Consider the following 26,013-nt stretch of genomic DNA (forward strand, 5'->3'; position numbering starts at 1 on the left):
CGGAATGGGTGCCAGCGAGGGTGGGGTCTGCCGTCAGGAGGAGGAGGCAGACGCTGGGGCAGTGGTCCCTTGGACAGGTCCGAGGGAAGCTCGGCAGTAAAGCTGGAAGTGACCTTAAAATCACCCCCCACGCCCAGGCTGGGCTTCTGCGCTGGAGGGGGTCCCCCGGGGCACCGACAGGGACACCGCTGCCGTCACTGGAGGGAGCCTGCCTGGCCGGGAGGGAGCGCAGGTGTCGGCCGGGAAAGAGAAAGAGAAACTGGCAGAGGATGTCAGGATGGCCGCTGCCCCCGAGCTCACCAGCCGAGGCCCACCGCGAGCCGAGAAGCACGAGGCCGGGCTGGGGACGCAGCCACGACTCGTGCGCGGGGAAGGCGGCTCCGTGGCGCCCGGTGTCCGGCGGGTGCTCGGCACCGCCCGACCCCACCCAGGCGCGGGCCGCACGTTCCCGCGGCCCCCAAGCCCCAGGGCGTGGCCCACTGCGCGCCCCGACCTGAGCGCGGTCGGCGAGGTCCCAGCACCGCCCCCGCCCCCCGGCCCGGAGACGCCCGCGCCCGCAGCCCCACCCGCAGGCCGGTCCCCGCGCGCGCCGCGGCCGCGGGAGTGAGGGTCGGCCTCCCGGCTTCCGGGAGGGGCAGGGTCTGTCGCCCCCGGCCCCGCGCCCCCAGCCCGCCTCCCCCCGCGGTTCCCACGCCCCTGCGCCGCGCGGGCCTTGTAAGGCAGAGGCGGCGCGCGAACCGGCCTCCGCGCACTCCGCGCGCTCCCCGGGACGGGAGGGGCTGGGCGGGGCTGGGCGGGGCGGGGCGGGGCGGGGGCGGGGCGGGAGCCCGAGGGGCCTAGGCGGGCCAATGAGCGCGCGGGGCGGGCCGGGCTGGGGGCGGGCCGATGAGCGCGCGGGGCGGGGCGGGGGCGGGGCGGCGGGGGTGGCGGGGCGGGGCCGGCGAGCCCGGGGCGGCGGGGGCGCGGGCACACGCCGGACACCCGGTCGCGCGCGGCCGAGTCGCGAGGCGCCCGCTGCAGTGGCCGCGTCTCCGAGGTAAGGGTCCGCAGGGCTCGGTCCGGGGCGCAGGACCCCCCCTCCCCCCGCCGCCGCCCCGCCGCGCCTGCCACCTGCGCCCGCCGCGCCCCCTCCCGGCTGCGGCCCCCGGTGCGTCCGTGCGACCCCGGCCCTGGGCTTCCCGGCGGCGCGCGTGCGCCCGGGGTTGGCGGCGGGGGCGTGGGTCTGGGGGCGCGGAGGGCGCGGGCGGCGGCGCGGCGGGCGCAGGTGCCGCGGCCTCCCCCGGCGTCGGGCTCGCGCGGCGAAGACGCCCCTCGCAGCCCCTTTCCCCGCCGCCGCCCGCGCCCTCCGCGTCCGGCTTCGGGGACAGCGTCTGCCGCTGCCCAGGCCCGCGGACTGCCGGCCGCGACAGGGCGGGGACTCGGGTTTGAGAGGTGTGAGGGGCCACCGTCCTGCGGCGCGAACTCGGGGCGACCCGGGCCCACGGTTGGGTCCGCCGCCCGCGGGGTCCGCGCCCCGGTCCGCGCCCCCGTCCGCGCCGCAGGTGAGCGCGTCGGGCCTGCGCTGCGCAAACGCGGACGCTTCGCGGAGGGGCCCCCGGCGCGGGCACGACCGACCGAGGCCTCCGCGGCGCTGGGAGCGGGCCGGCCTCCGGGGGAAGGAGAAGCCCTTGATCCCGCGGCTTCGCTGCCGCAAACGTAGCCCCGAAACGGGGGCGGGGGAGGGCGCAGGAAAACCGTGCCCCCACCGCGGTCGTGCGCATTTCGACAGGCGTGTCGCGTCTGCGGCCGTCGCGCACCTTCTGGGCCCGCCGGCCCTGCCCTCGCCCGTCTGCGCCCGCGGCCCGTTCACCTGGCGGGGAAGGACCCAGCTCGCGGTCGCACTCGCAGCCTCCCCGCGCGCCCCTCGGCCAAGCTCTCAGGGAGGACCCCGCGGGTGCGGTGGGGGGGCCTCTGCGCCAGCCAGGCCAGCCCCCGGCTCCTGGGAGGTGACTGGTAAAGGCCGACCCGAATCCGGAGAGCAGGGACCCCGGGGGATGGAGTGATGGGGGGGGGGAGCTTGGAACAGGCCGGAAGTGGGGGTGGGGCCGGGAGCAGCCAGCCTTGGGGGGGGCGTGGGGGGGCGTTAAACTGGATTCCGTGACCCGGCTCTGGGCTCTGGTACCAGCCGCTGCTCCCATCACATGGTCCGAATCACACGGCTCCCTGCGGGGTGGCGGGGTGGCGGGGTGGCGGGGTGGGGGGCAGGGCTGCCGCTGAATCTCCTGGGCGCGTCTGCAGAAAGCCGGGGTCTGCGCGCTCCTGGGGAACGGCCTGTGGCTCCGGGGGTTGCCGGGGGCTCCGTGCCTCGGGTACCACCGCGTGGAATGGCTCCGCGCGGGCCCGAGGGTCGAAGCGGCGGACATCGGAGGAAGCGGCGCCGGCCTGTTCTCATCCTCCTGGGTGCTTCGAACCTGCAGGAAATGGCTTGTCGCTGAGCACCAGGTTGTCATTCTCACGGTGGATAATGGGCAAATCACCCGAGAATTTCTTAAGAAACTGAAATCATTTATCACCGCTGACATGTCAGAGGAGGCTTTTAGCAGCCAGACTGTCCTCAGGGCAGCGGAGCGCTGCGGGCAGGGGAGGCTGAGAATTAAAAGCTTCCTCTGGGAGAGGCAGTGCTGCCTGGGAGCCAGACCTATTTATAGCCAGTGATGTGGCCAGGGAGGCAGGAGGGGCACGCCAGAGGGGCCATCTGGGGATCTTGGGGCTGTGGGGCAGGGGGCCCTGCTGCACCTTGAAGTGTCCGGTCCTCCTCCGCCGGGCCTGGCGCCCCGGTCTGGCACTGAGTGCCGCGTCCCCCGGAGCCACCAACCCAGGGGCCGGCAGGATAGGGAATCGCAGCTCCCCCTGGGAGCCGGGCTGCTGTCTCCAGGGCTCACCTGACCCAAGTCAGTCTGGTTGCAGGTCCCCCTCCCCACCCCCAAGCGAGGGACCCTCCGGTGGCTCCCGTGCGTTGTAAGCTGCCGTCCAAACAGGACCCTCTTTGCAGAAGAGTGGAGGGTCTTCCCCAGAGTGTGAAAAGTGGCGGTTTCTGGCTCGTCTTCCCCGCCCTCGCCCAGAGCCTGCGCCTGTGCGCCTGCCGCCGACTTCCTCTTTTTTAAATTAGGTTTACGGCAGGGAAGGACAGGTTTTTACCTTTTCAAGCCTAGACATTCAAACCACTTGGAGCCTTTTCCTCTTCTCCTCCTGCTCCTGTGGTGCGGCACTCTCACGTGTCCCGTTTCTGTCTATTCCCACATGTCCCCCATGTGTCCCTTGTATGTCCCCGGCATGTCCTGACATGTCTCTCATATGTTTCTGGCATGTCCATAGTGGGTCCCCGTGTGTCCTCTTGTGTTCCCAGCATGTCCCTATCATGTGCCCAGTATGTCCTGTGTGTCGGTGCATGTCCCCAGCATGTCCCCAGTGTGCCTGTGTCTCTGATTTTTTGGCCCAAGTGCTGCGCTCCCTGCAGGCTCGGAGTGAGTTCCTGCCCTGGGCCACGTTTCCCCAGACCCCATCCTGTCACGTCCGCGTGACTGCACGGCCGCCGAGCACCTGGCGGGTGTCAGGGGAGCAGACGCGGCCTCCGCTTGGGAAACTGTGCGGTGGGGAGGCCACACAGCCTCCAGCGCCCTCCGATGACCCCGCGGCGGCCTCATGTGCGCCAGGGTCCCATCTGCCTCTGGGGCGGGTCAGCTGGGCGGGCAGGTTGTGGGGCGTGGGGTGTGGGTGTGGCCCCCGAGTCGATATGACCGTGGGTGCCCCTCCAGGCTGGCCCTGTGGCCCTGGGTCCGAGCTGTCTGTGTGAAGCCCGTTTACGCCCCCTTCTCGGGGCAGGTGTACGCGCTGCGGACTGTGTGTGCTTCGGGGCTCACACTGACCCTCAGCCCCGCTCTAGGCATTTAATGCCGGACGACGGACTGTCCCCAAACCAGGGGGCTAAGACAGGGACCATGTTTGTTTTGCCACCAGATCTGCCACCCCGCAGGGCTTGGTGTGGACGGTGGCCTCCGTTCCCTGATGGTGGCTGGGGGTATGCTGGCCGGGCAGGACCACCAGTGCCTGGCTGCCCATCTCTGTGTGGGATCTTTCCAGAAGGTTCACCTGCCCCAAGAGAGAAGCAGGGAAGCCAAGTCTCCATCGTGGGGCTGTGTGCTGTGGTGCCGGCAGCTAGGGACGTGCCCCTGGCTCAAGATGGGGAGCTCAGGGGCGGGAGATGATTTCTTGGTGCTTCTGAGACCAGCTGTGCCTTCCCTGCTTCCGACCCTGTGCCTCTCGGCCTTGGGTGTCGCTGCGGCCTGTGGGTCCCTGTGGTGGGTGTCCACTGGCCCCTGGCTGGCCTGCTCTTCCCAGGACTTTCCCTCCTTGGCAGCACCCCCCCAGGAAGGGCCTGTCCAGGGCCTGGCCCGTTTCTTTTCCTTACTGAGCTGGGGGGTCCTTCAGAGTTTCGGGAGACAGGCCTGTGCTGGCTACGCCTGACCGGCCTCCGCTCTGGCCTCCACTCCGGCCCTGCGTTATCTCTCCCCCGTGATGTCTGCGGGTGAGCGGAAGCTCTTGGTCTCAAGCTGGTGGCATTTGCAAGGGTCTCTGCCAAGGGCAGGGACCTCCGAGCGGCCGCTGACAGGCCTTCTTGCGCCCCGAGGCCATCCGATGCCCTGGCGCGTCGGTCTCCGAGCACGTCAGCCCTTCATGCCCCTCACTGACCCGGCGCCGGCCTGGGTCCCGCTCGGCCACCTGGTCCGGCCCCTGTGCGCTGGCCCCATCCCGTCGGCGAGTCCCCGCCCTGCCCTGGAGGACGCTGGCCTCGTTCCTGGAGCTTTCCGTCTGGTCTCCCCACCCGCGGAGCCCGTCTCAACCCGTGTGTCCCCAGCCCCTCGCCTGGAGGCCCTGGCGGGAGCGTCGTAGGATCTCACGTCTGGGTTGAGAGAAAACGGCGGCTGAGCTTAGCGACGGGGACGTCTTTCTGTCATTGGGTTCCGGGCCCCATTTTGAAGCCGCTGCTTGGACCCTCGGCTCTGCCCGGCCGCAGCGTGTCCCATGACGCCCTGTGCGTCCTTTAGGACCCTGTGCTCCTTCGCCACATTTTTTTTTTAAATTTTATTTATTTATTTGACACACAGAGAGACCACAAGTAGGCAGAGAGGCAGGCAGAGAGAGAGAGAGAGAGAAGCAGGCTCCCTGCTGCGCAGAGAGCCCGATACGGGGCTCGATCCCACAACCCCGGGATCATGACCTGAGCCGAAGGCAGAGGCTTTAACCCGCTGAGCCGCCCAGGCGCCCCCGCTTCGCCGTATTTTAGCCGGCTCATTTCCGAACGCGCTGCACGGCCACGCGGAGGGCAGCGGACCTCGTGCACCCCCCGCGCATCCAGAAGCTGCGGCGGCCCGGCCTGTCCTGTCCCAGCGTGGGGCGGCCGCTTCCTTTCTTCGTGGTGTTTCCCGGACGCGGACGCGGCCCGGCTCCCACCCGAGAGAAGCTCGCGGGCGCTCCTCCGAGAGCCCACGTCCCCGGCAGGTGCCCCTTCCCGCACACGGACGCTGCTGCCTCCTTCGCTGGCCAAGGACCTGCGCCGAGAGCCCACGCCGAGGCCACCGGCCGCCGGGCCTGCACTCACAGAGCCGCTGCAGCGACCCTCGCCCCGTGCACGGCGGGTCCTCCCCGGAGCTGGTCGCGCCGCCAGGCTCCACCGTCGAGCGCGGACCCCTCTGACGGATGAGCGCATTCTGTTGGCTACTTTGGCTACTGTTTTGTTCAGGATCTTGAAGAGAAGTTTTTCTATCTGCGGCTTGGTGGGTGTGCCTCTGGGTGTGAGTGGACTCCGGCTCCCAGCCCCTCCGGCCGCGGCTGCCTCGTCCCTGCAGGAGGGCTGTGCGGGCTGGGCCCGGCGGTGCTGTAAGCCTCCCCTAAACCCACAGGCTTGGGGGCCGCCACCTCCCCCTCTGCCCAGGGGCCTCCAGCTTGGGGTTGGGATGGGCCTCTCAGCGGGCCCGCGTCCCACAGCCGTTCCCCACTGGGGGCCCAGCTTCCGGGGGCCCTGGAGCCGGCCGCCTGCGCTGGCCCCTCTCCTCCAGGGTGGCTGTCTGCGAGGGCCGCTTCTTCGGCTCCGGCGGGCCGTGTGAGGGCCCTGGGGCAGCTGTGACACAGACACGTATCCTGGCTCAGTTCTGGGGCCAGAAGCCTGAGATCCAGGCGGACAGGGCCATGTTCCGTCCAGAGGGTCCAGGGAAGGGTCCTTCCCTCCTCTCCCGCACCCCCCAGCCCGGGGCCCGCGGTCCGTCCCTGGGCCTGTGGCTCAGCCTACACGAGGACTCGTGTCTGTTTCTTCTCCTCCTCCAAGAACATGTGTCGCTGGATTCAGGCCCCCAGGGAGTCCAGACCCCAACTGGAGGTCTCTGGTCTCCTGACCCCTGCCAACAGGGTGACCCTCACAGGCTCTGGGGTGTGGACATGCCTTTCGGGGGCTCCCCACTCACCCCACGACGCTTGCCCTCTGCGTAGGGAGTGTACCTGGCGTCCGGGTCCCGCAGGCGCTGGCTGGGTGGCGGGCTGGGGGTCGGTCGGAGGCCTCTGCGGCCAGAATTGGCCTCCCTCCGGCCAAGTAGGCCTCGTCTGGTGGTCCAATCCGAGCGCCGAGGCCAGCGTGTGCAGCGTGTGCAGCGTGTGCAGCGTGTGCAGCGCGGCCGTGTGCCGGTGCCCTGCTGTGGGCGCGTCGTAGGAGAGCTTTTCGGGGAAGCGCAGCTCAGACGGTGAGCCGTGGCGATCGGGTCAGTTCTCATCCGGGTCTGGGCAGTGGTCTGGGGTGGCTCTGGGGACTCACTGCCGCGAACCGGTGGGCCGTGGGCCCAGCCTGCCGCTCGCTGTCTGGTTCTGAGGCCCTCTCGGGAACCGGGTGTGCTGCGGCGCCCCCCCAACCGCGTCTCCCCTGGGGTCTCTCTCTTCGGCCCCACATGCTTTGTTGTCTCGACCCACACGCAGACGCGCTCCGGGCCCACTCCCGGGCACTGGTGTTCTCGGATCCCCTGGAAAACTTGTTGAGGGAAACAGGGGCTCTGCCTGAGCAGGTCTCCCCCAAATCCCTGACTTTACGGCGACCAGAGAATGTCCTGCTATCATGGGGAAGGGAAAGGCGCCCCGGGGCCCCTGTGGCTGGGTGGCTGGGTGTGAAACGCCCCACAGCAGCTCCGGCCTGCCTCAGTTCCCTCACTGGAAAGGTACCTGCCCCCCGAGGCTCTCTTTCGCAGAGTGCGCCTCCTGTCCTGGGCCCCCATCCCGGTTGCCTGGCCCCTTGTGCTGGTTGTTCCACAGCCTGTCCCCGCCACCCCAGCTGGACAGCAGCTCCACAGGTCCAAGATGGGGGTTCCCCAGTGACCTCGCTGCAGGGCGGCCAGGATGGGCCCCTGGCCCCTGATGTTGGGCTTGTGGCGCCCGACTCCTGGTCTTTGGACAGGGAGCGGCAGGGCGTGGCCTTCACTCCCCAGGGCAGCCATGGCCTGCGGCTCTCGGGGACGCCGGGCTTCAGGGCCCGTGTGGACCAGTGGCCTGAGGTGACGGGCCCTGGGGCCTGCGTATGTCCTGCTCACATGGCCCTGGGTGGGGTCGGCTCCGGCACTGGGGCTGAGAGGGGCCGTGCCGGGGTGTCAGGACCGTACTCTGCACACAGTGGGATTCCTGTCTGTCCCGGGTGCCAGCAGGGGCGGCCGGCGGGGGTGTGCAGCTCAGAAAGGCCGCTTTGTCGGCCCCGGGAAGGCTCTCACCGCCTGGCACGGCCTCAGCTGGGACGAGTGGTCATTCACATCGAGTGTCGCAGGCAGCCACATTAGGAAAGAAAGTGTGCACACTTGCCAGAGGGCCGTGTCGTGCGCAAGGGCGCTCAGAGATGGGGCGGCAGATGCGGTGCGGGGACAGGACCAGGCCTCCCGCCGGGTCTGCGGCCTGCTGGCCTCCATTTCCCTCAGGGCAGCGCTGGGGGAGATAGAGCTCGAGACCGTGACGCTGGGGCCTGGGCGCTGGTGGAGCAGGGAGCCCCGTGGAACGTTCTGGAGCGCATGGTCCCGGGAGCCTTGGTGCCCCGCGGCTGGCATCACACACAGCTGCCGGGGAAGCTCGAGGAGCAGGAAGACACACTCCTCCCCGCCGTCTTTCTTTCTTTTCCGTCTGTCCGCTTTGTTCACAGCCTCGGGGGCAACCCGGAGCATCTGGCGGCGTCCAGTAAGGGGCCTCCAGCAGCCAGAACCTCCTCACGGGCGCCCTCCGCTCTGCCCGTCCGCAGGCGCACGCCTGTGCCGCTCTGAGCCAGCTTTCTCCGGTCCGCAGGGATGCGCCTTCCCCGGGCCTTCGAGGTTTCTCGCACAGAAGCGGGGTCTCGGTCAGGACCCTGGGCCTCGGGGTCCCGTCAGCGAGCCCCGCAGTAGTCTGGGGATTCTGCACCCACTGCTGCCCCTGGGCCAGGCCCGGGTGGAAAGATTGGGGCGGGGATGGACCCCAGGGGCCTGAAGACCAGGGACCCTGAGCCCGAGTGACCTCCAGAAGCTTCCTTCTGATGCTCCCACCCCCCGGAGTCCTTTCCCCGGCAGCGCCTGTGGTGTCTGCCGGAGCCCGTGCCTGTTTCTCAAGTCAGCTTGCAGCAGAACGCGTCCCACACACTCCCGCGCGCCCAGAGGGGTTGGCGCTTTGCCTCGAGTGGAAGAGGTTAACCTTCCAGATGCTGGGGCGGGGGTGGAGGGGGCGTTGCGCGACCAGGGAGCTTTCAGGGGGGCAGCTCCCACCCAGGCCCACAAGCCTCTGAATCACTGTGCCCCACTCAGATCAGGAATTCACCCAGGACCCGCACAGGTCCCAGGGACACCCCACCCCAGTGAGCAAATGACGTTTGGCCTTTTTGGGGTTCCTGGTGGAACCCAGGTGCTGTGACTGCGGGTATTTCCCAAGAACACTGGTTCTGGTCCCTCGCCCACCGTCTCTGCCACCTGGGTTCGTCCTGCCAGCAGACGTCACAGGCTGCGTGGCTGTGACCGAGGCAGCGTTGGCCCCTTCTGAGACGTGGGTACGGTTTCCGGAGGTCTGGAGGTGCCGCCTGGGGCTGGAGCCAGGAACGTGCCCGGGGCCTCAGGGACCTCAGAGCAGCGCCGGGGAGGCGGGCAGGGAGGAGGGGCCAGCATTTCCCCAGAGGGTCCCTGGGAGGCTGGTTGGTCCCGCTGTACCCACCACCAGAGACTGCCAGCGAGAGGGGCTCAGAGGAAGGCTCCTCCAGTGCCCAGGGAGGGTGACAGGGCCTGTGGCATGTCGGGGGCGGGGACGGGGGTCCTGGGTGAGCTCTGTGCCTCCCTGAGGCCTGTCCAGCGTCCTAGACATGCGCGTCCTGCTGGCCTCCACCTTGCCCCAGGCTGCTGCCGTCCCTGCGCCTCATTCCCAGGGTAAGTGCGGGTTACCTGCAGGGCCCGCTCACACGCACACCTGGCCCCGCTCACACGCACACCTGGTCCCGCTCACAGGCACACCTGGCCCCGCTCACAGGCACACCTGGCCCCGCTCACACGCACACCTGGCCCCGCTCACACGCACACCTGGCCCCGCTCACACGCACACCTGGTTCCGCTCACACGCACACCTGGCCCCGCTCACACGCACACCTGGTCCTGCTCACAGGCACACCTGGCCCTGTTGCAGGCAGATCACTAACGGATTTCCAATGCTCCTGGTTGGGGCTCTGTTAGCTGATGTCCATGTGGTGGCTGGTAGTGGCTTTTCAGGGTCTGTCCTACATAACCTTCTCTGTGAGTTTAGTGTCACGTGGTGGTCGAATCTTAAGGAGCTTGCCAGGGAGAGTCATTCTGAAATGGAACCCAGTTCATTTTGGAAGTAGGGCCCTTGGCATGGGGCCCATGGCTTCTTTGGAGCCTAGATGGCTCCGGAGGGGTTTTGGGCTGGGGAGAACACACGGTGTCTGAGAGACAGCCTTTCCTGGCAGGGGTATAATCCTGAAGTCTGGCGGACACTGGGGTCAGGTGTGTTGACGTCCTTGTGGGGCCGTGGGCAGGGGTGGCCCTTTGGGCCCTCCTCCCAGCCAGCTCTGAAATTCCACCTTGGCAGGGCCTCTCCGAAGATGCAAATCCAGTAACACAGTCCGTCCCCACAGCGCGCGCGCGCGCTCCCTCAGCTCCCTGCTCCCGAGCCCTCTGGCCGAGGGGGGACAGCTCGCACTGGACCCCCAATGCACCGCCCTGGTTTCCTCCCCCTCTTGCTCTTCTGCAGGGCCCCCTTCACCCCCTACCGCTACCCCTGCCCTGCTGCCTGGGACCCTTGAGCCCAGCAGCAGAGGGGGCCCCAGGGAGCTCAGCCGGTTTGTTGTGGGCCTGAGGCCAGCGATGCTTGGGGCGCTTTCCGGGCGCGTCCCTTGGCGTCTGGGAGCATCTATGCACTGTGGACCCCAGCTCTGTGCTCACGCCCTCCTCCTTCTGCATTCCCCCAAATTCATACCCATCCCAGGAAAGCAGGTGAGACCAAAGAGAGAGACTCCAGAAATCCACAGGGAAGGGGGTGTTGTGGGCACAGGAGCTCCCGGGGTGTTCCGGAGCTGCTGCAAACAAACACTCACATTGAGGGGAGGGCAGGACATTCGGACTGCCCAGTCTGTGGCCAGCCGGAATGGTCCCTGGCCACCCCTGGTCACAGCGGATGGGCCTCTACTCCCGCTTTGGGCTGATGTGCTTCTCTTGGGCTCCGGGCTGATGGGGAGGTCCGTGCGTGCAGGGAAGGCCTTCCTGTGGGGACAGGCTGCCATCCTGGGGTCAGCAGGGCCTCTCTGGACAGCAACGTATTCCAGCAGGCCTCTGCAGAAGCCCCCAGGTTTTTTTTTTTAAATGAATTTTATCATTATTACCTCATTTTCGAAATAGTGCATGGATTTATCAAAGGATAGAAAACAACACAGGATGGGAGCCCCCCCCCCAGCCCCAAGAAGCTCCTGTTTCCGACAAAGAAGTGGTGTCAGCGATAACACTGGAGACGACTGGGTGGCACCGCCTTGGTCCTGGGTCCCGGGAGGGCTGGTGCTCCCTGCCCCCACACGGACAGGCACGCGTGCGGGCGCGACTCTCCTGCTGGCGGTGCCCCGTCCGCACCGGTCCTGCTCCTCTCCGGTGGTTCCAGCTTTGCTCCTGGAGCAGCGGCTGAGCTGCGCAGGCTTTGCGGAGGGTGGCGGTTTGTGCTGTCTGCCTGGCCCCCCAGCCCCTGGTGCTGGTCCTGGCTTCTGCTGGGCAAGCCGGTGCTGAGGACTCAGGTTTGGAGCGGCGAGGGACGGGGTGGGGCGGCCCCGTGACCTGTGGGCTTGTGCGTGTGCTTGCTGTCCCCAGTGCTGCTGTGTCCTGGAGTCTGCCTGAACCCGAGGGTTTGTCCCCCTTTGCTGAGCCCCCCAAGGCAGGGACGGCCACCCACAGCTCCTCTGGGAAGTGGCTTCTGGAGACTCAGGGGCACACTTTTGCAAGGCTTGGGAATCGGGGGCTGCTGGGACAGGAACTACTGGCTGGGACATGTGGGAGGGGCAGCATGGCCTGTGTGGTCCCCAGGGATCTGCCCGGCTTTGGGGTCAGAGGCCCCATGAAAGCAGACACTCATGGGCAGGTTAGGGCAGGCTCCGCGGAGGTCCTGACGGGGGCCTCTTGGGTGGCCTCCCTTGCACATGCGGTCACCACCCAGGGCCCCACTGAGGTGGTGCTGACTGGTTCTGGGTCCCCCCCCATCACGCAGTGGGTACCCCAGGAAAGGTGTCGTTACACGGAGGGCTCCGTGACATGGTGGCTGGCAGGGGAGCGACAGGAGGGACCTGAGCCCCATGGGTGGCTGGGCTGTCGTAGAGGGCTTGCATTGTTTTGGGCAGCCCCCGGGCGGCATCTCTGCCCCCTTACGAGGGCCGCCGTCACATCCCGGGTCCCCATCCTGGCACGTGTGGCCTGGCAGAAGCGCGGTGACTCCTTTCTCCTCTCCCTCCTCCTCCAGCAACATGGCCGACAGCAAGGCCAAGTCTGCCAAGGCCGCCAACAAGACACCCCCCAAGTCCCCAGGGGACCCCGCAAAGGACAGGGCAGCCAAGAGGCTGTCGCTGGAGTCGGAGGGGGCCGGTGAGGGGGCGGCTGCTGCGGCGCCGGAGCTCAGCGCCTTGGAGGAGGCCTTCCGGCGCTTTGCCGTGCATGGGGACACCAGGGCCTCTGGGAAGGAGATGCATGGCAAGAACTGGTCGAAGCTGTGTAAGGACTGCCAGGTCATCGACGGGAAGAACGTGACCGTCACGGACGTGGACATCGTCTTCAGCAAAATCAAGTAAGTGCCGCCCAGGCCTGCGCGCGGGACCCCCTCGTGCCCGGCATGAGGCGGCGCTCGAGCCCCCTCCTCGGGGTAAGAGGCCGGGGTGCCGGGTCGGGGGCACTGCCCAGGGGCCGCTGCGCTGCGGGCTGCTTCGGGGCTGAGTGCGCAGCGCGCTGTGCGGGCACCTTGCGCCCAGGGCTCGGGCGCTGCAGACTCAGCGGTTGGCGTCGGCGCGCCCACGTGCTTCCGGCGTGTCCGGGCCGCCCTTCGTCCCCGGTGCCGGTGCCGGGGAGCACGTCCGGCATCACCGCTGGGCGCCTTGTGTCCTGCAAACGTCACGACCGCCCTGAGAGGAGGAACAGCACCCTGGGGGCTACCTAACGTCGACTGCCGTCTGTCGCCCAGCGTTGGAAAGCAGCTTTCAGCCTGTTTCTGAGCATGGCCATCTCGGTCAGGGTATTGCTATCCGCTGGGCGCCTTCCGCAGGACGCCCCCGGGCCCCCCACCGCCCACTGATGGCTGGGCCCCCCGTGCCCCTCTTTCAGCCATGGATGGCTTCTTCTGCCTGCGTCCCCAGTGGCCGTGACTCTGTCTCCAGACACCAGTGTGCCTCCATCCCAGGGCAGTGTCCCTGACTTCCCGGGCTGACCCGAGGCCCAGGGGTGCCGCCATCGCCATCAGGCACTGTGGAGGTACACAGGGTGCGGTAGCCCCGTGGGCAGTCCCAGAAAGTCACCTGTTGGGACCCAGCGGTGCAGAGCACTCACCAGGCAGAGGGGACTTGATTTTTCTGGTCCTGGGGAAGAGGTGGAACCAGTCAGATGTCCAGTCCAAGCAGAGTCCCTAAGGACACCATAGCTGTGGGATCCCGGCTTCTAGTGAGCCCTCCACTCCCAAGGCCCATGGTCAGGGAGGAAGGGAAGGTGGGGCACAGGTAGGAGGAGGAGGTGAGGCGGGTGCAGGTGGACAGAGGTGAGAAGGGGGTGACACCGGGCGTTTGGTAAGAGCTGCTCTGTGGTTGCTGTGGGGCCCAAGGTAGAGGCTTCATCACCGGGACCAGACTGAGGTCCCAGGAGCCCAGGGGAAGCTGTTCAGCCAACGGTGCAGGCCCGGCTGTCCGACCCCTTCATCTGCTGACGTCTGCTGGGTCCAGGGGGCAGGGCCCATGCAGAGGGCAGGTGGGCTCTCCAGTCCTCTGGGGTCCCTCCTCAGCTCCCTGGTCTGTGCAGAATTCTGCAGAGGGGATGTGTCCAAGTCTGGACAGCTCTGCACAGGACGGGCATTCGCGTGGTGCCGTCTGGGCCCAAGAGTCCAGTCAGTGCCCCCCGCCCCCCGCACACGCACCTGTGGAGGCTGAGGACACAGCCCGTGGAGGAGTGAGTGTGGACAGATCAGACCCCACGTGTGTCCCCGGCTGGGCACTCAGGGCACCGACTCCGTGCGTCCTGGGCTCCGTGGGGGTTCAGCAGCCCGTCTCAGCCCTGCTCGCAGACCTGCTGCCCCTGACTTATGCTGTCCCCTTCTTACAGAGGCCCAGCCCGCCTGCATCCCACACACTGGGAATGTGGGTCCCTAACCTCTTGCCATGCCTTTGGGGCCTCTGCTAGTCCCCGCTCAGTGACAGGCTGCCTCAGGAGATGAAGAGGGGTGTGCTGCTCAGCTGAGTTGGCCTGGACCCCTGGGTTCATCCCCATAGAGCAGGGGGCCCCCGGACATGGGAGCAGAGGGGCCAGACCCTGGGAGTCTCTGGTGGGCTGTGGCCTTGTGGTCAAGGACATTCCCAGGAGGGGCGGGGGCCTGGTGGGGGCTGCATCCTACCCTTTCCTGCATCTCCGAGTAGGGGGCCTCAGGGCCTCTGGGGACCAGGGAGCCACATGGAACCTGCCTCTCCCCACCCCCACCCCAGGCACCGGTCTGGCAGCCTGCAGGGACCAGCTCTCAGTGGCCCCAGCCGAGGATCTCCACATTTGCTGCCCCTGCGGCCCCGGGCTTGTGACCGAGGGGTCTGCTGGGGGACTGTGAGGTGCTCTGGGCAGCAGGGCCAGGCTCTGGCCGGAGTCCTCAGCCAAGCAGCTCCAGAGGCGCACCGGGGCGTCTGGTGCGCTGTCCTCGCTAAAGAATGGGAACCAGCTCTGCCCTGTGGTTCCCTGGGGACGGTCCAGGCAGCCCAGCCAGCCTCGGACATGTGGTGCCGCCACCGGCCGACCCCAAGGGCCAGCCCAGAGCCTGTGGCTGGGTCATGAGCGTCGGCGGCCCAGAGCTCACTCGGCAGAACTGACGTGCCCCGCACACCAGCCCGGTGAGGGAGGGACAGTGGCCAGATCCCCTGCAGGCGTCCGCGGGCAGAGCAGATGGGCTCACGCTGCAGGCAGGGGTTGGCCGCAGGAGCTCTTGTGAGGCCCCGCAGGGTCTCCCCACTCCCTTTCCTGGGCACGTCCTCCAGGCCTTGAGCATCGGCCTTGGGAAACCCTGTGCATCCCGGAGACATGGGCTGACCCGGGAGCAGAGGAACCTCAGAGCCATGTCCTTTGGGGAAGGTCCCAGAAGGGCTGGGAAGGAGGCAGGAAGTGGCACGTCCACGGCGGCTCACCTCTCCAGGAAGCACCACAGGCTCCCACAGCCTTGGCGCCGGCCTGCACGTCGAGCTGCTGGGGACAGGCGATGGCGCCTCTTCCTCCCGTCACCTCTGCCTCCTTCTCCAGGCCGCCGCGCGCAGGCGTTTGCACACGTGTGCGGACGTGCACTCGGCTCACGCGTGTGCGCACAGATGGCCAGCACACGCACTCCCTGGTGACACCTGGGCTCCCCACAGGTGGTGGGAGGTGGCTTGTTCCAAGGACAGGTGCTCTGGACAGGCCCCAAGACCCCGTGTGCTGCAGGCACGGGGTCCTGGTAGCCCCCATGGGGCGCCGGCATCACGCGTGTGAGCACCGAGAAGGGAGCCCATCTGGTTGCTGTCCCTGTCCTGGGTGAGGCTTGGCCCCCGGCTCCTGGGCACGGCGGGCTCCCCACTGCGGAGCTCGGGGCTGCCTGGGACCCCGGCGTCTCTGCCTCAGCTCCCGGCAGGGGAAGCGGTCTGGTGAGCGGGCCGTGGTGGCCCGAGCCCACAAGGTTGGGACTCGGCCACCCCGAGCTGCGGCGGCCACGGGGGCCCCCTCCCAAGGGGCAGGCCCAGGCCCCTGCCCGAATGGGCTTGCTGGTCAGCTTGGAGCGCGCGGCGGGGGGCCCATGCCCTCGTCCCTGAGGGGGAGATCGCGGGGTCCCGTGGGACGGGCCGGAGGACACCGGGAAGCCTCGAGGAGCCTGTTAAAAACTGGTTTTGTCTGGCCTCGTGAGGTCGGCGGTGTGGGGCGGGGACGGGCGTGTCCTGGGCCGTGGGGTCTCGGGCCACAGTTTTTCCAAGCAGCAGCCACGGCAGAAGGGCCTTTGCCTCACGGGAGCCACAGACGCGGGACGGCCAGGCCGGTGGAGGGGCGGCTGCTCTCTGTTTGCGGGCGGTCGCCATGGCGGCGCAGGCGGCTGGGCCCTGCGGGCTCTGTTTGGGGCCGGTCGCCATGGCGACCCTTGTTTGTTTCGATGTTACCATGTGTCGGATTTCAAACGAGTTTCTCACAGCTCCGATGGCCCGACCGTCCTGACGGAACACTCCTGTCACCATTGTTACCGAGACAAAGGCTTCCGCGCCGCCCGGCCACAGCCCCAGCCGGTCCGGCCGAGCCCGAGATCCTAATTAGCCCCGCCTCGGCGTGCACAGCGGAACGTCCCGGACGACGGGTCCCCACCACGCTGTGCCCTTCCATCCTGCCTGCGTGCTGGCGGCCCGGCACAGGTGGAGGCCTGGCCCGAGGGCACGGGGCGTGGTGGGTGTCCCTGCGCAGCCTCTCCGGGCCACACACACGCCTGTCTGCTGGGTGCTCTGGGTTCCTGGAGGGACACAGGCCGGCGCCTGAACCGGTTAGGGAGAAGGGGGTGGGGCTCCCTGGGGCCTGTCTGCCACCAGCCTGCTCCCTTCTTGCCGCACACCCCGTGCCTCTCCAGGACACGGCGGGAACCGTCTCAGGAAGGGAAATGGGACAGCGGACCCGAGCCTTCGGCCTGGAGCGCAGACGCCGTCCCCCGCCGTCCAGCAGCCGCAGGAGAGGTCCCCCAGGACAGCGCGGTGGTGGGGTGGGGGTGCCCACAGGAGGGGCGGGCGAGAGCCGGCAGAGCTGTTGTGCCATGATGTCTGAGACGGTGGCCGGGACAGAGCTGACCCTCCCCCACGCCGCGTCTGCCCGGGGCCTTTCCTGCCCTGGGCTCCTCCCGACAGGCTAGGGGGGCATTCAGGGTCAGTGGGGAGGTCAGAGCAGCCGTGTGGCCTCGGTCCTCCTCTGTGGGGCCCTCTCATGCTCCCAGAGGCAGTACGAGCCCCTGCACTGGGTGGCCTGGCGCATCTGTGGTCGAGGGTCGAGGGTCCAGGCCACAGAGAACAGGAATCGGGGAGTTCCTGGCCCCACAGCTCCCTCTCCCTGACGAGGGCTGGGTCCCAGTGCATGACGGCCTCCTAAGACGAGGACCTTCCCCAAACACCCAGAAATGGCTTCAGAGACCTCGGTGCAGCTGTCCCCTCAGCCCCCCGCCGGCCCCCCCCCGCCCCCGCCACAGCCAGGGTGGCAGTTAGGCGGGGATGGGGTGGCGGGAGCTGCCCTCCCCGGGCAAGCCCAGCCCCAGACACCTGCACGAAGTTAGGGGGACGCTAGGGTGGTTTTGCCCTACCTGGGGAGAGGGAATGCAGACTTGGGGCCACAGCTGTCCCTTTAGGCAGGTTCAGGGCCTGCACGTGCCCCTGCAGACCTCCAGCATCATGGTCGTCAGCGGCAGGGGGGAGCCCTGGGCCAGAGCGAGGGAACCACTGTGTATCAGGAGGGTCTGGCTGCCATCGGCGGTCCCCCTGGAGCACCCGGCCTGGGAGCTGCTGCAGGCCACAGGCACAGCGAAGCTCCCGGCTCCCCCCACCCCTGCTGGGAGCATCTCAGAGGCCCCTTCTTCCCACGGACTTCATCAGGGCCTGAAGTGGATTCCCACTGGCATCCAGGCGGCTGTCCGGACAGGTCAGCCGGGGCCCTGGCTTTGCTGCTCAGGGGAGGCAGGAGAGCCGGCAGCTTTCTCCCAACCCTGAGTGGCCAGCTGTCTGTGATGGCCAGCACACTGGCTGCCGCCGGTCAGAGAGGTGCCCCCGGGAGTGCCCTCGACCCCAGTTTGCAGAGGTGCTGGTGAGGAGGTGGTGGCTCAAAGCTTGGAAGCCTTCCCGGTGCTGGCCCGGGTGGCCTGCACATGCATCTATCTTTGAGGACTGCACTGGTCCCCTGCCTCACCCCCAGGTGCCCTTGGTGTTCCTGGGTAACCGCTGGTACTGGCAGGGTCCAGCCCCCTGCCCACCCGGAGTTAGGTCTGGAGGCCTGGAGGACACAGGGCTGGGGAAGCCAAGTGCAACCCCAGCTCACAGGGCCTTGTTATGACCAGTGACCCCGTTACTCCTGGGCTGGCTTTCCAGCAGGGTGCTGGACGGCCGGGCTGGAGACGGGAGGAGGGGGGTTCATTGTGGGGACACCCTCTAGTTCTGTGAGCTCCGGAGAACAGGCTTACTCTGTGTCCAGAGAGCAGTGTGATGTGATCAGTGTCTCTGGGGAAGAGACAGGCATTGTCATTCTAGAACTTGCTGGGGACAGCTCTCTGCAGCGGGGCACTGGGGCCCCTGGGGAGAACTCCCTGCGGGGCAGCCACGGCGGGGACACTTGGGGACACCCAGCCCAGCCAGGTGGAGCGGGCCTGCAAGTCCACCAGCTCTGAATGTGGCCTCTGACGGGAGCCCCCGCGAGCCGTGCCCCCGCCCCCGGCCCCAGTGACTCACACTGGCGGCGCCTGGTGCCGCGGGGCCCGGAGAGGGCTGCGTGCTCCGGCGGCCAGGCCCCCACATGCGACCCGGGCAGGGCGTGAATAGGAGACGGGGGTGCCTTGGATGGCCCAGGACAAACAAACGGCCTCGGCCAGGGCACGCGGGGTTCTCTGTGCCGGGCAGCGGCTCTGGGGACCATGCGACCCAGGCCGGTTTGCTCAGAGGCTGTCTGCTCCAGGAGCAGAACCCACCGCCCGCTGCTGGACTTGAGGAAGCCCCGCGTCCACCAGGTCCCCAGACCCTGCTGTGAGGTCACAGCCGGGGCCGTGCCCTTCCTGACTGTGGGTCACCAGTCAGCACATCCTGTGTCGTGGGCCCGCGAGTCCCCGTGCGTGCCGTCGGCCCCTGGCTATGTAGTTCGCCTGGGTCTCCGGGTGGCTTCTCCCTCATAGGGCCCAGGTGTGGGGCCTGGGGCCAGGACTGCAGAACCCCAGCCACGGTGTCCGAGCGCCTGGAGGCCCCGCAGCCTCTCGCTGTCGCTGCTTTGGTCCTGGTGACCAGCCGGCAGGTGTGCGGGGGGCCTCGGGGCGGCTCTCCCCGGCGGCCGGCTCAGTGGGGCTCGCCGCTGGCACCTTCCTGCACAAAGTGGCTCAGAATTTGCTCGGATTTCGGACTGGGTTTTCCTGCTGCTGAGCCTGAAGGTGTCTTTTTCTGGTGTGTGTGTGCATGTTTCCCCTGGTCTGTGGCTGGCCTTGGAACGAAAGACGCGGTTCTCAAAATTTTGACGAATTCCAGTTCCTTTTTTCTTTTATGGACTGTTTTGGTGGGATTTCTCAGAAATCTCTGCCTCCCCCAAGGTCAGAGTTGTTCTCTGAGGTACTCAGGGAAGCGTAGTTTAGGATCTAGGATGAACCCAGGCGCCGCTCAGAGCTGGGTGGCCAGCGGTTGTCCCCCACCGGACGGTCTTTGCTCCTCTGTGGGAACCCCCGTGTGGCTGTGTCCCTGGGGCTGTGGCTCTCAGTCCCTCGGTCTGCTCTTGGCTGTTCTGGGCCCTCTGCTCGTGGACTTCTGCGGAGCCACCTGCTGGGTGCTCTGGGGCTGTCGCACCCAGCACCCTGCTGACAGGGTGGACAGGGTGTCCGTGGGGAGCCGTCTGCACGGGACCTCTCTGAATGGGTCAGCACGGGAAAGCCAGTCGGAGTGGCAAAAATGGTTTTTAGCTAAAACGATACAAAATGCGGAGGCAGTTCGGAAACCGTGTGTGATCTTGTGAACGGCCCACCGTGGGGGACCGACACGGCTGCACCTGCCCCCCAGCTCCCCTCTGTGACCCTCAGGTGGGTGGCCCTGGCCTGGCCCTGAGCGGCTTCCAGGCAGGGGCGGTGGGGGTCCTGCGAGTCAGGGCCAGGCCCTGGGCCCACGTTGCTGGGTGTCCTGGGGTGGCGCCCCCCCACCCTGTCCCTGTGTGGTCACGGAACGTCAGGCTAGGGCGGCCCCAGGCAGGACTCGGCCCCTGTTACGGTTCAGGTGCAAAGTGTGTCGAGCCCCGACTGTCCCTCCTGCGTCGAGTGGACGCCACACACACCCCGTTTGAGAACCCGACGACAGCTCTGTTTTGATGTCCAGTTGTTCATAAAGGATGTGGCTCCTTTAAGCTTTTTTCCAAGACAATTTATATTTGGTGCTGTTGCCCATGGCGACCGACTGTTGGGCATAAACAGTGCACAACAGGGAGGGGGAGGGGCAGATTCTGTATTTTTACGTTGCACACGATTTCCGCTGTGGGGGAGAGGCGGGGGTTCCCCGAGGTCAGTGGGGCCCTGGATGGGGGTTCCCCGATGTCTCCGGGCCCCTGGATGGGGGAGGGACCCCCCGATGTCACCGGGTCCCCAGGCAGGGCCAGGGGTTCCCCGAGGTCAGCGGGTTGGCGGGGCGCTGCTGGGCAGGGCTGTGCACCGTGGAGGGGAGCGGTCCTGGCCGGCCCTGAGTGCTCTCTCCCTCAGAGGGAAGTCCTGCCGGACCATCACGTTCGAGCAGTTCAAGGAGGCACTGGAAGAGCTCTCCAAGAAGAGGTTCAAAGACAAGAGCAGCGAAGAGGCTGTCCGCGAGGTGCACAGGCTCATCGAGGGCAAGTCCCCTGTCATCTCAGGGGTGACGGTGAGCATGGCTGGCAGGGACTGCCCGGGGGGGCACAGCCCTCAGGGTCTGGGGTCCGAGGGCGGCAGCGTTCCTCCCGGGGGCGGCCGATGCAGCGGCCCCCGGCCGCAGCCCCCGGGGCTCACCTGGGCGTGCCCCACTCTACCCCTTTGCAGAAAGCCATCTCGTCACCCACCGTATCTCGGCTCACAGACACGACCAAGTTCACGGGCTCCCACAAGGAACGCTTCGACCCGTCGGGCCGGGGCAAGGGCAAGGCAGGCCGTGTGGACCTGGTGGACGAGTCAGGCTACGTGTCGGGCTACAAGCACGCGGGCACCTACGACCAGAAGGTGCAGGGGGGCAAGTAGCCAGCCCAGGAGCGGGCCCTCCTGCCGAGGCCTCCACCACCTCACACTCCGTTACATTCCTGTGCTCCCCGGTCAGAACTCAGGAGTCTGGGGCCCGGGTGGCTGTGGGGCGACACCCCTGCCTGGGAGCCGGCGTGCTTCCCTCGGACCCCCAGGTGGGGCCCCTGAACTCACTGGCCTTTCGTAACTCCCCTGCCTCGTCCAGTGCCGGCCATCAACACGTGGCCTTTTCCAGTGTCTCCCGGGAACAGACCACACTGGCCACCCGGCTTACAGGCCAAAGGGCCACTGTCCAGGTGCCGGTGGGCCACGGGGGTGAGTGGGACAGACCCTGTCAGCGGTGGTGCCGACGGCCTGGCCCGCAGACCCCTCCCAGGAGCCTCGAGGGCGGCAAGAGCTAAGTCACTAACCGCACCAAGAATGAAGTGAACCCGGAACAGGACCATGCGGGCGTGGGGAGGCGGGACCCGTGCTTGTGTGTGCACACGCACGCGCTTGCACACCCACGTCGCGTAACCAGAGGCTGGTGGGCAAGGGAGCAAGGGGAGCCGGCGGGAGGCTCCTCAGAGGACCAAAGGGACGGTTTGAAGTGGGCGCCCGAGGACGTCGGATGCAAACTGTGGCCGGGCGACTCGCTCGTTGTGCTTTCTAAGAAGAAAGAAGAAACGTGCTGGTTCTCAGCACAGCAGAGAAGACCGGGAGTGCCCTGTAGCTGCCCCTCTCTCTCCTGCCGTCCACGTCTCCGGGGTCCACGCCTCCGGGGTCCACGTCTCCGGGTCGGGAGCCGCTGCGGGCTGAGGCTTCCCACGCAGGCACTCTGCTGGCAGGGGCGGGGGTCTGCGGCCCGGGGCCCTGCCCCGCACGTGGTGCCCCGGAGCTGTGGGTCGGCGTGGCTGCTCCCTCTTCACTGGCACCCGCACCAGCTTCGGGGACTCCGCCTCCACGGTGAGTTCTCTCTAGCCTCTCCCAACCCCTGCGAGGGCCGAAAACCACTCAACAGCCAGGCCAGGGGAGGGTCCGGAGGCCCACAGCGTTCGCTGGAACTTGGTTTCTCCGTGAGGCTGATCAAGAGCAGAGGACGGTGGCCCCACAGGGATGTGTCCCTTTGCAGAAATGCAGCCAAGCCCGTGAGTGACTGGTGGGGCTGTGCGGTCCTGGCACTGGTCCTGGGAAAGGCCGCAGCAGACTGAGGAAGAAGCTTCCGGAGCCCGCCTGCCCCACCGCTGTCACATGCCCGGGGTAGCAGCTGAAAAGACCAGCACCGTGGCGCCACAGGCACGATGGTCACTGCTGGAGGTGGGGACGGTCCCCGCGCTCCCATCGAGCGCGGCCCCTTCACCAGGCTCCTCGCGCGTGGGTCTCCCCTCAGACCCCCGGCACAGCCTCAGTCCGGGGTTGGCAGTGGCCTCGCCAGCAGCTTCCCCTGGGGGATCAGGGACTTGCTGGTGCGTTAAAGCAGGCTCTGAGTCACTTGTAAAACCCATCGCACCGCTGTCCACTTTCTGCCCCGGGGATCCTGAGCGGCCTGGCAAGGCCTCCACGCTGCGGCGGGAACCAGGACAGCAGGACTGCGTGTGTGCTGGGGAGGGAGAAGCAGGCAGGACATGGGACCCCCACCCTGCGCCCACCCCCCGTCCTCTCCCAGGCTGGACCCTTTTGAGGACCCAGAGGCGAGAGCGTGGGAAACGCACCTGCAGGCAACTGTGAACGCAACACGGTTTCTCCACGGCAAGCGCATCGCACACCAGGAAGCTCCGTGTCCAGAGCCGAAGTGGTTTTCCTTCGTGGTTGTGGCGCAGGCCTCCCCTCCGGGCCCCGTGAGGCACCGAGCACCAGGGGTGTGGGGCTCCTCCTCCTGCCCATCAGCAGCCGGGTCCCCACTGTCACAGTTGGTGATGCGCGAGTCCAGCAAGACCTTGGCCCCCACGGTGTGCACACCCGGCGGTGAGCCAAGGGAGGGGGGTCCCCGTGCCGCTGCCTATAGAGGGAGTGGCTGTCCCCCTGGCCCCTCTCGGCCCCCCTTGCCCCCAGAGCCGGGTCTCCAGGCAGAGCATCCTGGGAGACTGCGGTCTGAACAAAAGAAGCCACAGAGCTGTCCCCGGGGACCCTGCCACGGTGCCCGCCCCCCAGCGGGAGGCCCCATTTATACCACAAACCAGTGCCGCGGCCTGGCAGTACCCAGTGGCCTGATGGGAAACTCACAGAAGTGGCTCACTTCTGACGGACGCTCCCAAGTGCGCTCCTGACTGTTCCAACAGCACCTTCCCTTTGGGCTTGAGGGAGAACCAAGTGCACACAGCTTCCCCCAAACTCCCGGCACCGTGACCCGGCTGGCCACACAGGTGCTGGGGTCTTGCCAGCTCCCCTGCCCGTCCCAACCCCGAGGCTCCTCAGACAGCACCCTGCCCCAGGCACGGCGCCCCCGCCCCGGTTAGGCAGGAGGGAGAGGTGGCGAAGACTCTGTCCTGAGGCTTCAGGAGTCACCACTCCGTCGGCTCGAAGTCACCCACGCCGTCCATCCCTGCACTGCGTGGCCCTGGTGCACAGAACCCCTGCTGGCACCACACTGCACACACGCACACACGCATGCGCCCCTGTCGGGGTCTGAGTAGCGAGAACACACAGGCAGGGTGTGTGTCTTTACCGCATGTTTTTATGCTTCTACTAACCATGGCTCCCTAAAAACCCCACGTCCATCTGTGAAGAAAGGACAGCTCAGAGCAGGGACACACGGCACGTTCTGTCCGGGGGACTGGGCGGCATCTCCGTGTCGGGAGGCAACCAGGAGCGGTCAGTAACACAGTTAGCTTGGCCAAAATGAACTTCAAACCACGTACGTCTGGAGTGTTGTAGCACAAGGTGTACATGCATACTGGAGTATTCTGACACCTCTAACATCCTCAGTGCTGAGCTTGAGGCAGAGGAAATCGTATCAGATGCGAGAAGCCAGAGACGGACGGCAGAAGGTACGCTGCCCCGGCACCCGGTCTGGGCTGCTCTGCCTGCACGTCCCACGGTCGGGGCTCAGCACAGGCCATGGGCGCTGCTCTGACTGCTTGGGGGACAGGGACTGTGGCTATGGCAGAGGCTGGTGCCCCCTTCCCAGCCCCTGGACTCCCCCGAGCTCAGGCACGGTGTGTGGCTGCTTCTGTGCCACCCCAGGTGGCAGGGAGGAAACACAACATCTTCACTATCTGGCCCTTTACGGGGAAAGCATGCGCTGGCCCTGCCCTGGGGACCCAGCTCAGTTCCCCTGTCCTGCAGCCCGCGCCACACGGGACCCCCCATCGTCACCTGTCCCATGCAGGCCAGGTTGACAATTCAGCTGTACTGTGAAGTTACCAATAGGATAGAATGTCCTTAAACCACTGACCCTGATTAGCCCCCACCACTGATTTACTACTGAACACTTGGCGGAACTGGGCGGTTCAGGGTATGGCCCTTGTCCACAGGCGTGTGAAGTGCGTGGCCCCAGGCAGGGCCGGGCAGTGGTCACCCTGACCTTTGAGATGCTTTCTCTCTCCCTTTAGACTCTTGAAAAACCAGATCAAGCCAAACAACAAAGGAAACCTGCACAACTTAAAAGAAACTTGAAAGGGATCGTATACTACTAGTTTGTACGAAGTTTTTTCAGGAAAGGGAAATGAATTTATATATATATGCACTATATTTTTACACTGTTTTGTTACCATTAGGGAGTTCTGAGTGTGTCACTTTATCAGCGCAGTGGTAAGTAGTGTCCCTGTCGTGGGTGTCCTGACTCAGAAAGGCACATCCGTGGGCATTTAAGAGCCGCACTCACCAGGAATGTCCATGGCATCGGGGTGGCCCTCCTCTCCCTCCCCAGAGCGAGACACGGTGTCACCGTCACCTGTCAGAGCTGCTGTACGCCTGGCTTGCAAACCTTTAGTGAAAGAGCTCATGTCTGTCTGCGTATTGCTCCTCCTGTGTTCGCTGCTGTTAACACTGTGTGTCCAATCGGTAAAGTGATGAATAAAGGTGTTGAAATGTGGACCTCTGCTGGCCTCAAGTGCACTCTTTGCCGGCAGTCATACCCGGGTACTGACGCAACACAGAGGGCCCTGGGAGGGGCCGCAGGGCGGAGCAGGCGTGGTCTGACCCTGCACCGGTGGGGCACAGGCACCACACACAACCACAGCAGCCCCGGGGCCAGGAATGAGGTCCTCAGATCAGTGAAGCAGTTTTCAAAACGTGAAGATAAAGGCATTCTAAGACCACAACACGGGGATTTGGGGATTTCCACCGGCAGACGTTAGCAGGAATTCTAGGTGCAGAAGGAACACGGCCCCAGATGGTTTGTCTGGAGGAGGGCGCAGAGAATAAGCAGCAAATCCAGACGAGCCGTGTGGAAGTGCTTGCTGTGGGAATAGAGATTTCACTCCAACACTGGACAAGCGTCCCACGTAGACCAGAGGGGGTGTCCCGGGAGGGCAGCGGTGGGGACCAGACGGGCGCCTCACACCGTGACAAGGCACCAGAAAGGGCGCGCGGCTTCCAGTCCCAGAGAGGTGAGCACGGTGAGGAAAATCACCGGCCAAGGCGACCGCAGAGAGGGTGCGGTCACAGAAGAGACAGAAGGACACACGTCTGCGCGTGAGGCAGCTGACCCAGCAGCACAGAAGGGATCAGGTGATGTTTTAAAGGAAGTGAGGAGGGCACAGGCCGAGCAGCAGGACACAGGCTGCTGGGGCGGGACGACACACACCGAGCCGCGTCTGCGCCCTGGGAACCCTCAGCAGGCCTCGTGTCCTGCCTGCGCCACCGCCGGCTAGGGCTGCCCCAGTGTGCCCCGGCTCGGGAGCTGAGGCAGAGCCGTCTCTCGCCTGCATCCCTTTCCCTGAACAGCAAGGTCTTGCTTAAGGGATGACTGCCCTGCGCCTCTGCCCCAAGGACAGGACCCCAAATGCTGAAGCCATTAAAATGCCATGAAAAGATTGCTATACCAAAACATTTGAAAATCAGGCAATCTGAACAAAATCTTGGCGATCAAGACCTTATGAAAACTCCAGCAGAAATGGAAAGCATGCACTGTTCTGTGACTTAGGTAAGTGACTACTAAGTAGAAAACCCCAAACCTCAGCGGCTGGACACAATGAGGTTTATTTCTTACTCAGATGGAGTCTAGCCAAGATCAAGGAGGGAATCTCTTCCAAAAGAAGAGAAACAGGCCTGCTGGTTTGTGACACCGCCAGCAACGCCGCCAAGGGGAGGGCAGCCCCCCAACCCCGTGGCCCAGTAGCTCTTCTCTGTCCCACTCAGAACGAGTCACACAGCCTCAAACCAGCT

At 66.3% G+C, this 26,013-nt stretch overlaps 1 protein-coding gene across 2 annotated transcripts; it reads left to right on the forward strand.

Moving 5' to 3' along the window:
• Positions 1–936: 936 nt before the first annotated feature.
• TPPP (tubulin polymerization promoting protein) lies at positions 937–24,720 on the forward strand. 2 transcript variants are annotated; one of them, XM_032337866.1, is made up of 4 exons: positions 937–1,036; positions 12,019–12,339; positions 20,203–20,356; positions 20,512–24,720. In XM_032337866.1, exons 2-4 carry the CDS (start codon positions 12,023–12,025, stop codon positions 20,704–20,706), a joined length of 666 nt encoding a protein of 221 aa, XP_032193757.1. In that variant the 5' UTR covers positions 937–1,036; positions 12,019–12,022; the 3' UTR covers positions 20,707–24,720. The 2 variants fall into 2 exon arrangements, 1 of the variants encoding a protein (XP_032193757.1); XR_004284347.1 differs by lacking the exons at positions 937–1,036; positions 12,019–12,339; positions 20,512–24,720 and adding an exon at positions 15,529–20,007 and having other exon boundaries at positions 20,203–20,280.
• Positions 24,721–26,013: the final 1,293 nt, after the last annotated feature.

Source organism: Mustela erminea, chromosome 3 (genome assembly GCF_009829155.1).
Source record: "Mustela erminea isolate mMusErm1 chromosome 3, mMusErm1.Pri, whole genome shotgun sequence".
Taxonomy (NCBI): domain Eukaryota; kingdom Metazoa; phylum Chordata; class Mammalia; order Carnivora; family Mustelidae; genus Mustela; species Mustela erminea.